Source organism: Lactuca virosa, chromosome 9, assembly GCF_052849685.1.
Source record: "Lactuca virosa cultivar CGN04683 chromosome 9, Lactuca_virosa_CGN04683_v6, whole genome shotgun sequence".
In the NCBI taxonomy this organism is placed as follows: Eukaryota; Viridiplantae; Streptophyta; class Magnoliopsida; order Asterales; family Asteraceae; genus Lactuca; species Lactuca virosa.
This window is the reverse complement of record NC_136434.1, coordinates 33589081-33601131: the sequence shown is the minus strand read 5'-3', so window position 1 is coordinate 33601131 and position 12051 is coordinate 33589081. Positions and strand designations below refer to the sequence as shown.

At 37.3% G+C, this 12051-nt stretch overlaps 1 protein-coding gene across 1 annotated transcript; it reads right to left on the bottom strand.

Moving 5' to 3' along the window:
• Positions 1-633: 633 nt before the first annotated feature.
• LOC145136947 (rho GTPase-activating protein 4-like) lies at positions 634-3811 on the bottom strand. Its single transcript, XM_079071064.1, has 5 exons — positions 3109-3811; positions 2331-2451; positions 2080-2199; positions 1375-1605; positions 634-1310 (listed from the first exon to the last, which is right to left on the bottom strand). Exons 1-5 carry the CDS (start codon positions 3570-3572, stop codon positions 807-809), a joined length of 1440 nt encoding a protein of 479 aa, XP_078927190.1. The 5' UTR covers positions 3573-3811; the 3' UTR covers positions 634-806.
• Positions 3812-12051: the final 8240 nt, after the last annotated feature.

Genomic DNA, 12051 nt, shown 5'->3' with positions numbered 1-12051 from the left:
TCATGAATCTCGTTGATGGATCAATTTATGGATTTGATAGATTAGATGGATGGATGATATGAACATACAATGTGGATGAACAAGTTGATGGATGGTTTTGGTTGATCAAGTTGAAGGACTAGATGGATTAAATTGGTAGATGGACGGATGGATTAATTGATTTGATGGATTATATTTGTGGGATTGATGACACATTTAAAAAGATAGATAAATAAATTGATACATATTGGACCGATGGATCAACTGGATTGGATCGATCCATTGCATAACTCAGATTAATGGTTTGGTTGGATGGATCAAATACATATTGGATCGATGGATTTATGGACATGATGGATCGAGTAGATGTATCGTATTAATTGGATGGGTGAATCAAAGATGTGTTATATTGTTGGATTTGGATGGAACAATTGGATGAGAATAATCGATGAGATGGATGGAGTAATGAATATAAATTCACTTGGGTCATGTATGATTGTCAAAATTGTTCTACTCCTAGGTTTTTTTTAGTTTAAAAAGTTAAACTTGTGTATCAAATGGAAGTCAAACTTCTATTATATAAACGCTTTTAAGTCTAGAATGGAAAATTAGTCAATGAACCCTAATATGAACCAAATAAACAAGAGATCAATATGATCAAAACCCCATATGCATATAAAAATCATAAACAAACCATTGGCATGCAAATAGCATATACCACATTACAACTCCAAACCAAATTACATAAAGCTCCACTTTTTTTTTCTGACCAACGGTCAAATAGATAACCATCCCACCACCACCACGCCCCGCCCCGCAACACCGCTTCACCGCCATGCCTCAATCCTCTCTGTTCTTGAATTTAAACGGCTCACAATCGTGCTTCCTTTGCTTTTCTCTACATTTTTTGTCAACCCCTTCTTAAGACTCAAGTTACTCGACTGTGCATTTCTACTCTTCAGAATTTCAGCCATCGTGCCACCACCACCACCTTCAACCACCCTACCACCACTCTCTTCTTCAACCCTAGTAGTTTGACTTTGACTTTGACTTTGACCTCTAGAAGTCAAATCATCTTTACAAGTATTTTCATGGGTTTCCAAGGTGGGTTCTTTGATTGAAAAATCTTGATCCTCCCCTTCATTCGTCTCATCTAATGTTCCCCAAACAGAACAGTGGGGCCCGTTGTTCTCATCAAAATGATCAAACTTTGACGTGGGTCCCGCTTCGACTATCAAATCTTCTCTCTCCCTAAGTGTCTTCACAATCAAAGTCTTGAGAAAGTTCATAACTTGGACAGCATACATGAGTGCAGTCAAAGGATCCGCCATCTGCAACAACAAACACACGCATAACTACTTGTACTCAGATGTACAACCCTTAAAGCTCAAATACCTGAGTCATGTTTGGAGCAAACACCATAGCGATGTTTCGAGCATTCATCTTGTTTAGATGTTCAAGTTGAGCAACATCTGCCATTAAATTCACAGCCCAATTCATCAATGAAGCTTCTGTTGATGGAAGCAGCCTCACAAGCCGAGCACATTCATCCTCTGACTGTGCTTGCATCACTTGCTCTGGCTCAATCGAATCCAAAACCCCATTTGGAAGTTCTCTAAACCAAGCCTGAAACAAATAGCAACATACTTTCATTTGACTTTTTGAGATCAAAGTCAAAGGGGCTAAATTTGTAAATTCAAGAAAGTACAAGACATAAAACATTTATCACACATGGTGTAGTTGTTTGATTAAAACACCAGCTGTACACACATCAATAAACAATTCAATGTACTTGAATCGAATTTAATTATCAACATTAATAACCACAAAAATCCAAGAAGATTGGTCATCATCAATGTTGGCTTGACAAGAACTTGAAGATCAATAAGCATGGAGGTGGACCCCACATACTGACATGTGTCTATCTCCATGTTATGTGAAAGGGGGTCGATCCACCACTAGAGCTCACATCTACTCACATGTGTGTCTATCTCTTTGTGTTGTTTCTTTTTTACTTAATAGTTAATACAGAAAGAAGGACTGAATAGAAAAAGTTTTGAACATCATTTATCCTTAAAATGGGAAAAATTAAAAGAATACCTTAATAAGACCTGCTAAGCTGTGTACATCAATGTTTTCAGGAACTTCTCCTCTGTTAAGTTGTTCCCTAATTTGCTCTTCTTGTCCATTATCACCATTGATTCTGAAAATTCCTTCTGCCTGGAATGGAAGATTAGGGAATATCAGTAAGATATATTATATTTATATGGGAGTTTCTTTTTGACTTAATGCAGAAAGAAGGACTTAATATTTCTTTTTACAAACATTATTTATTCAGAAAGAAAACACACCTGAAGGCCTCCTTGAGCATATAAGCGTCTTTGCATCATCAGAAGAATTGTTGGAACACTGTTTCCTCTAGAGTCGAATGACAGCTGCATAGATTCAGTTGAAACACCGAACACACTTGTGCTGCAAAAAGAAACTCAAACTTTTTTATATTTTGATTTTTTTTAATCTAACAAAAGATTGTTTTTATTAGTTTCATTAGAGAAGATGAATAATTTTACAAGAAAGAATCAACTATGGATCCTTTGTGATGCACGGAAATTGAATGCAAAAGGCAATAAATTGGTTGGCGATTACAAATTAGGAAAAATGATTACTTTCAAAATTCAAATAGATTCAAGTTTGAAGCCAAAACAAGAATTTCAAGAAAATGAATGATTATTTGCATGTTTTGCTGATAAAAGTTTCAATATCAAGAAATGCGAAGTCCCGATTGCTTCATTTAACATAGCCCTAGATTCAACATGTAAATACAAAAATAATCTAGATTTTGTTGGTAATTCAACCTGGTTGTTTTTCCTACTTGTAATGTTTATCAAGTTTTAATTAGTTAGTAGTTATCATGTTTTTTCCAATAATAAGAATCATCATCGCCTTTTGGTGTCGAAGACTCAAAATTGGTTAGCATTTGACCTAAAAATGTCAATGTGAATCTTTCTTCTACCAGAAAAGCCCCAAACTCATCATACAAGCAAAACACACTACAAAAGAAATGAGTTGCAGGGTAGTACAGTACAAGTCCCCAATGCACAAATACAAAAATTGAAAAGAAACACAAACCTGGCACTGGGAGGTCTTCTGGGAACCTCAGGCTCAAATTCAACAGGTAAACCAAGAAACCCGTTAAACCTATCAAACGTGACATGAGCAACATGCCTAACATCCGTAGGCACTCCAATCTCCATTTTAGAAGATTTCTTTGAGTTATTATCACAAGGGAAATCTTCAAATTTCACGCTATTACAAGACCCAACTAGTGATTTTCTAAAAACAGTAACCACAACAGCCAACAATGACAGCTCTCTATCCTCTTCTTCCCTCTCTCTCCTCTTTCTTCTTTCTCTCTCTTCTGTATTACATACAGATACAGCTACCGAGTACAAATTGGGACAAGGGTTAATAAGGGAAGAAGATGACGCAAACTCATGATGTGTTTGTTGGAGTAACCCATCATTGTCATCTAATGATATCAGAGAGCTTTGAGAAGAAGATATCCGTAGTGGCGATTGAAGTATTTCTGTCATTTCAAAAATAGAAATTTGATATTTCTACAATTTTTTGAAAACTATAACTTGGGTTTTAAGCGAAAGGAGGTATCTTGAGTGGATTGATGGGTAATCTAGGGTTTTCTTTAATGGAGTTTGGTGAATTTGGAAGAATTGGGGGAAGAATAATGAGTTGGATTGAAGCAAGGATTTTGGATGGTAACAAGTGAACATCGAAAGATTAAATAATCAGAATTCTCTTCTTCTTTTTTCATTATTTTTTTCTTCCACCATGTACACTTTATCGTGATTCTAGGTAATTCTTTGCCAAAGAGATAGTTGCTATGTACAGATAACTTATGTATTAGTTGGTGGTACCTAGTGCTTTGAGATTTGTACAATTTCTTTGTGTTTGAATTTAAGGTCGACTAGTTTGTAAAATCCGATTGAGACTGTGTTTACTTTTGTTAAACATTAGAATATGACAAAAAGCAGAGGAAACGGTCTGTTGCTAAACTTAGCGGATTAGGGACTTTTACCCGATTCGTATATGAGTTAAGGCTCTTATTTAAAATAAAAATTATTCACTAAAATCACTCGGTGTGATATACTTATATAGTTATATGATACGATTATTTGTTAGTTTTTTTATCACATGATGATCAATTTCAATTGTTAAAAAAGTTTTCTGAATTCACTTACATGCACCTTATTACAAACAAATCATCGTTAATTTTAGCCGAAAATGAATGAATATAATTATATTCCAGAATATTTTCGGGACATTTATATATTTTTTGTGAGTAACGAAAAACATGAATTTAAAAAAATATTAAGAGAAAGCTCAAAAACTAGATAACTGAAATATGTTTTTTTTCTTAAAAAACAAAATATATATATATATATATATATATATATATATATATATATATATATATATATATATATATATATAGTGTTGAAATGGATAGAGGAAGTTCATCCCTCGAATCCTTATTTACAATTCAAAAAACTTTTAAACATGAAAATTATCTTTTTCATCTTTTGCAACCCACCTAATTTTATTTTATTATAAGAAAAATTAAAACATTTACTCGTTTAAAATTAAATAAATAAAACTAGAATTAAAAATAATATTTCATGAAAAACCTACTATAAACGTTAATTAAAATCGTAAAATGATAGTTAAAAACTTAAACAACAATTAAATTGAATTAGTTATCCAGAGAAGTTATGTAAGCAAGCTCAATATTATTAACAATATCCGAGTGAAGTTTGTGATGGGTGATAGCAAGATCACCATGGACATCTCAAAGGAAACTCATGATGGGATCAGTAGGCACAAATGCAACTGGAACATACCAGCTCACTACCTTAATTGAATGAAACTGAATCTCAAGGATACTTTATGAGTCAAGCATATTTCCTTAAGTAAGCTACCAATAAGCTTGTACCCACGATGTGGAAGTACAAGTCTTGCATGCATGTTTCATTATTCTTATGTTCCTTTTTGTTCTCCTATTTAGAAGGCATTAGACCAAGTCAATAGAACTCAGCCGTTACAATTTCCTTTAAGTATTTATGTGAATTTTTGCATTATGAATAGATATCATAAAATTGCTCCATTGTCATCTTCCCTCTTCCTTTCTCTTTGTGGAGTTTCACCAAGCTCGAAGTTGGCTACCCATTGCTGCTTTCATTGACCTTCTCTTCATCCGTCACCATGCCACATAAAAAAGACCCCCCCCCCCCCCCCCCAATCATCAAATAATCCATGGAAGCCCTTTTGCTGACACCATGGCTAAAATCTTGGCCGCCTCTGCCTCTACCGCCACCCAACTCGACAACATATACAAACAACTTGTTCATCAACCTGTCTCCACAACGCCATCCACCTTCTCCACTGCACCACCGTCTCCGCCTTGCCCACCACCTAAAACTCTGGTTTGCCCCCCAAAAATTGTCCTACCCACATTTACTAGGTCAGATTCATTTAATTGGCTTTTTCGAGCCAACTAATACTTCACATTTACTTCTACTTAGTCGAGTACTTGTACAATACTAATCACCACAATTCTATTGGCATGTCACCCTTTCAAGCGCTTTATTGTCGCCCACCCCCAAACCTTTTGTCTAATCTGGCAGGTTCCTCCATATTTGCTTCAATTGATGACAAGTTGTTAACACACACACACATCTCGTGGACCAACTGAAAGAAGCTTTCACAACATCCCAACAATGCATGGCTACTAGTGTCAATAAACATTGTATAGCCAATGACTTTCAACAAAGTGAATAGGTCTACATGAAACTACGTATCTACATGAAGCCTTCCGTTACCAACCGCCAATCTCGCAAACTTTCCCGACTTTACTTTGGACCCCTCCAGATATGGATACAAGTGTCAACAAACACTGTATAGCCAAAGACTTTCAACAAAGTGAATAGGTCTACATGAAACTACGTATCTACATTAAGCCTTCTGTTACCACCCGCCAATCTCGTAAACTTTCCCGTTGTAACACCCGATTTGTCAGGTAAAGCCCTTAGCCATTTTCCCTTACATTTGGACCCTTGGGCTCGATTACGTTGGGCATATACATGGTACGTCAGGCGTACTCTAGTGGCTGCATGAGGTGGGGTGCCCCCTATGTACGTTGGGTGTACCCATGCGTACGTGAGCCAGGGGCAAACCCTAATTTTTAGGGTTTGCACCTTATTTAAACACATTAAGTCCTTCACCTCTTTCACCTTATCAGCCTCCATTTGCCTCTTGAGCCATATATCGAAACCCTAATCCATTTTCCAAAAGATTGAGCTTGTGTGTGTCTGTTTTGTGTGTGTGTGGTGCTTAGTGAAGAATAAGAAGATTTATGGAGAAACATTAGACAAGAAAGAGCTTGTAGATCCAGAGGTTGCTCACCATTTCTATCTTATTGGAGGTAAAAAAAGATCCTACCTTGACGACTCCATGTGTTAGTTTTAGATTAGGGCTTCTGTTCTTCATATTATGGTCCTTAAGGTGGTTCTTGAGAGTATAAGCTACTCCAGAAGAAAATAATGTTAGATCCTAGTGTTTCTGATGTCCCTTGAGCAGAAAAATGGTGTCTTGATGGATTAAGTTCAACCATGCAAAGGTTAAAGGTTGTTTCATAAAGTTAGTGTAATAAAGTCCAAGAGTTGACCCTTTTAGAACATGCAAAAGCATAAAGTTGGCAACTTTATGGCTTAATACGCTCTAATGAGCTTAGATCTAAAATTAGGCATTAGGTCTTAACTGATTAAGACCTTGAAAGGAGATTTTGGCTAGCTGCAGCATACATGGGGCGTACCTAGACGTACGTTGCGCGTACGTTGAACGTACTTACCAGAGAGGATTTGGGCTTTTTAAGCCTCGAGCCATTTCAGACTTAGGGACTTGGGCCTTTGTTGGGCCGCAAGCTTTTCGGTGATGAGCCTTCTTGATCTTGGGCCCATTTTGGATATAGACTATCTTCTAGGCTTGGGGCTAATGGTATTTGGGCCTTGGTGGGTTAGGCCCAATAAGGCAAGGGTCAAGCAGCCTTTTCAGGGTTTGGACTCTCGAGTTGGATTATTGACCTAATTTCTAATTAGGGTTTTATTACTTGTGATTTAGAGTGAGAGGATTTCGCAAGTCAGCAGCTCGAGTGTGATTTGATATATTCATTCTGTGGTGAGTTTCCTTCACTGTGGCCGTGGGTCGAAGGTACTAATTCTAGCCCACTAGATTATGTTTGTAGTATGATGATTGTCTTCGAGACAATTACATGTTGTGCCTGTACCTGCTTGATGTCTCTGTGACTCTTATTGTTATGATTATATGTGTAGTGGTAGGGGTGAAATAGACCTGATTCCGGTTGAAAGATACTGAAAGGGGGTGAAATAGACCCAATACCGGTTGAAAGATACCGAAGGGAGTGAAATAGACCCACTATGTTTTTAGTGCATTTGGATCATGTTCATGAAGCATTTGGAGCACTTGGACCTCAATGGAGCACCTGGGTTCATGGAGCATGTGACAAAGGAATGGATCTTCTGAGAGAGGAATGGATCATCAGAAAAAGGAATTGATCAAGTGTCAAAGGAACGGATCATGTTCAAGGGGGGTTGGAGCACCTGGAAGGAGTTTGGAGCACTTGGAAGAGGTTTGGAGCACTTGGAAGGGATATGGAGCAACAAGGGGCCCTTGTTGCACCACATGATGAAGAGATGGGTCAAGAGGGATGCTTTTGCACCATCTTGTTCTCCTCTTGAGCCATCTTGTTTTCTTGTTAAGCCATGCATGGCCTTGTTGAGTCATGCATGTGCATGTTGCTCATGGTGATGTTGTTGCTCCAAGATTGATGTTGTGTGTCGTACTTGATACTCTTGCGCCATTTAGATCCCTGTTGTGCCAACTAGGGCTGTTGTTGCGCCATGAAGAAGCTATTGCGCCATCATGGACCATCTTGGTACATTATGCGCCATATTGATTCCTTTGTTGTGCCATGTTGGTCCAAGTATGCCTAGAAGATGATAATGCTCAAGAATGTTCCAGAAGATGCTGCATGGCAGATTGTGATTGGTTGACACCCTTCATGGGCCAATGGGCTTGGCCCATTAGGGTTTTAGGTTTGATCCCTCAAGTATAAATAGGGATGCATGCTAGGTCATTTAGTATCTTGAATTCTAGAGTGATAGGCGAATCTCTATATAATTGTACTTGTAACCTCTGTGTTGAGAGCTCTGAAATAAATAATACTCCCCTCTTGCCCATGGACGTAGGTCTCCTACACCGAACCACGTAAATATTGTGTCTTGTGTGCTTTGGGTTTTGCTAGTTATCCGCTTTACTTCCTAACAAGTGGTATCAGAGTTGCGGTTTGTATTCCTGTGATTGAAGATGTCTACTCACAAGTTTGATTTGGAGAAGTTCAATGGCTCAAATGACTTCACTTTGTGGAAGGTGAAGATGAGGGCTCTTCTGGTTCAACAAGGATGTGCGGTGGCACTGGAAGGAGAGGCAAAACTGCCAAATGACATGGTGGCTGATAAGAAGGTGGTTATTCTGACAAAGACACATAGTGCCATTCTATTTAGCTTGACAGATGAAGTATTGAGGGAGGTTGTGGATCAAACAACTGCTTCTGGGCTCTGGGATAAACTTTGTGACAAGTACCATAACAACTCACTGATGAACAGGTTGTATCAGAAGCAAAGGTTGTACACTCTCAGCATGTCTCACAGTAACCAAGTGAAAGATCATTTGGATATCTTCAATCGTATCATCTAGGATCTACAAGGTGTTTATGTGAAGATTGAAGATGAAGATCAGGCGCTCATTCTCTTATGTTGGCTTCCTAACTGGTGGGATGTCAAGTCCACCAAGCAAATTACACCCTTTGTTTTCAAATAAAACGTAATATAATGGTAAAAAGGGGTATCGATTCTCGGGGAAATGGTTGTATTCAATCACCAATGCAATCCAATAGAACTAGTGTAAATAAACTAACTAACTACAATTTAACTAAAGGGGGGGGGTTGTGATTGCTTGAAAACTAAAAGACTTGAATAACTAAAAAGCTTGCAATTAAGTTGTAACACCCCGTTTATTTAAATAAATTGATAAATGTAAGTCCCAGACTAATTTGTGAAGAATTTTAAAAGTCAGGGGTTAAAAGTGCAAGTTCTGGACTTAATTTGAAAAGGATTTCAGAAGCCAGGGTCTGTTTGGTAATAAATGGGTTTAAATAGAAAAGATTTGAAGGCTTAGGGGGCTTATTGGTATTATGGGGATCTATTATGAAAAGAATTATGGAACCAGGGGCAAGAGAGTAAATAACTGATTAAAGTTGAAAAGTTTTAATGAAGGAGGGGCTGATCCTGTCAATATGGAAATAAGTTTAATGGCACGGGGTATATATCTATTTCGGGAACCCTAACCCTAGAAGACTATTCCAGCCGCCACCTTCACACCTTGTGACTCCTCAGTCGCCACCTCCCTTCCACTCACATTTCCGATGCGGACCAAGTTGCTATCCACTGCCGGCGACGCTGTGAGCGACAAGGACCACCGAGACCAGGTTTCTGCGCTGTGAACGACAAAGGGTGAGCTATGAAGTCGATGTCTAGTTACGAGCGGTGGAGGTCCGAGATAGCCTAGTCGTTGCTGTGTTTGCATGTCGGACGACCATCTCCCTACTGTATTCTTCATCTCTTCTCCGCTTCTGCCCGGTGCTGCGACGCTGTGTGTCACACCCCCAAACCAAGGATGGCGGAAACGTCCGGGGGTGGAGGACTTCATGTATAGTATCACAACAACGAGTATAATAGTGATCAAAGTAAATACAACCATCATAAATATAATTGAAAAGGTTACACCATAGAATAAGTTTACATGTTTCAAAATCAATTACATTATGATGACGAAATGAACTATTTGACGATTTATCGTCTCATCCTCAAAATGCTGTTGGTTTTCCTGTTTCACTGATTTCCTGAGAATACAAGTAGTTTTTGAAAAAGTGTCAACAATTAAGTTGGTGAGTTCATAAGAGCTTGTTTGAGAAAGAAACCGTTTTCCTTGTAAAAGCGACAAAGTATGTTTCCAGAAAATCCAATATTTTCTTTATTAAGTGAAATAAATGCTTCTATGTTATGCGATAATGAACCCTAGAAAGGCCCATAGATTTCCTTCTATAATCGCCCAGTGTATATAAGTTATATAAAAATTAAGTTAAATAAACCGTCGAATATAATGGGTCTGCCCTAGGTCCACAACCAAACAAGGAACATGAAGTAAGGCGGGCCCACCAATTCTAAGTCGATTATGACTAGATTCTTATATAACTCTAGCATATACACTTAGCAATTATAGCTGAAGTCTAACAATTCTAGATGAAATATAGTTTTAACAGAGATATGATTCCAAAGAAAATCCTATATTTTCCTTATAAAAGTTATGTGGTCCTAAATCCCAGGACCGGAAATAAACAAGTATTTTCCATACTTAAAGATATAAAAGTGGTTTTAAATCGGCATAAACTCGTTTAGTTTAGAAGTAAAACCCCTTTTTAAAGTAGAAGTTTCCATGTAAACTTGAAAGATTGTTAACTACCTATGTGAGTCGCTATAACCATACTATGACGAAAAATAACCTGCACAACGTTTTTCAGACGTTAAGATACTATGACTCTTGTCACCCGTAGACCTGCAGGTCCCACTGTAGCTAGCAGCAAGGTGTGGGGTGTCAAACCCAATATAGATCTATACACAATTATCACGTTCTCCCTACAAGAGACTCTGGTTATAACTTATAGAAATTGGGATCCCGTACTCGAACGTACGGGGAGAGAATTGCCTCACAACCTAAGTTAACTAGTTTACACATAGTTTGATATTAAAACCTCTTCCGTGAAGGAAGTAAAATCACATTTTCTGAATAAATTAGTGATATGAAATCGTTAAACTATTACTATTATAGTTTATTACGTAAGATATGAAAAACCCATTTGTTTTGAGAGTAAAACCTTTTTCATGTAGTAAAAATCCATAAACTATGCTTATTGAAGTTTATTATATGTATTCGAAATGAATGAGTAAACCTTATCATGAATGACTAAATTTCAGTTTATGATGATAAACTAACAAGAAAATACATTCAATATTTAGAACTTATTGTTATACACTTTGCTCGACATAATACAAAGTGTTATGAAAGTTATAAGCTGTTAACTAGTTTTTAATCTTTCTACACTGTTTTTAGAGAAATTATAGAAAAATCATACGAAGTCGAAAACTGAATCCGTAAATTCTGATAGTGCACAAAATGTGTCTAGTTTATTCATAATTTTTATTATGATTTTTGAAAGTCTTTAACTTGTGTTAAAATGTTCATATTCACAGACTGGTCCGAATTCGTTTCTGAAATGATAGACAGTTTTGTAAAAATCACCATAAATTGTAGAAAAATCGTATGGAGATGTTCAAGTAGTCATTTTAAAGGTATGAACCTGAAATATTTGCACCTAATACAGTTTTGAAAACTAAAATGTTTAAGTTGACCAAAACAGTCCGTGAATGGAGATGAACTTTTCTGATGAAGGCTGTTAAATGAGTTTAGTTGTGTTCTTGGTGTTTTAACTTGTATTCCCCCCTTAAAACTTAAGAAAACATGAAAAGATAGGGGTATGAACTCACCTTATGTGTTCTTAGAGGATGGATGTTGGAGAAGAGAAGTGTTCAACTCAAGAACACTTAGAAGATGCCTTGATGAATCGAGAACCTAACATGAGGGTGACGATGTTTGTGTAAGATTCCTATGATTTTGAGTAGAAGGATATGAAATAATCATAAGAAGAATGAATTATACTTACCAAGAGTGGAAGAAAGCTTGATGATCAGCCTTGGAAGTCTCGAAATTGAGAGAGAATGGTGAGAGAATTTGGAGTGTGATCCTTGGAGGAAAAATGAGAGAATAAAGGAAGTGTGAGGAGAGAGGGTGGGTTGTCCAGCTCTT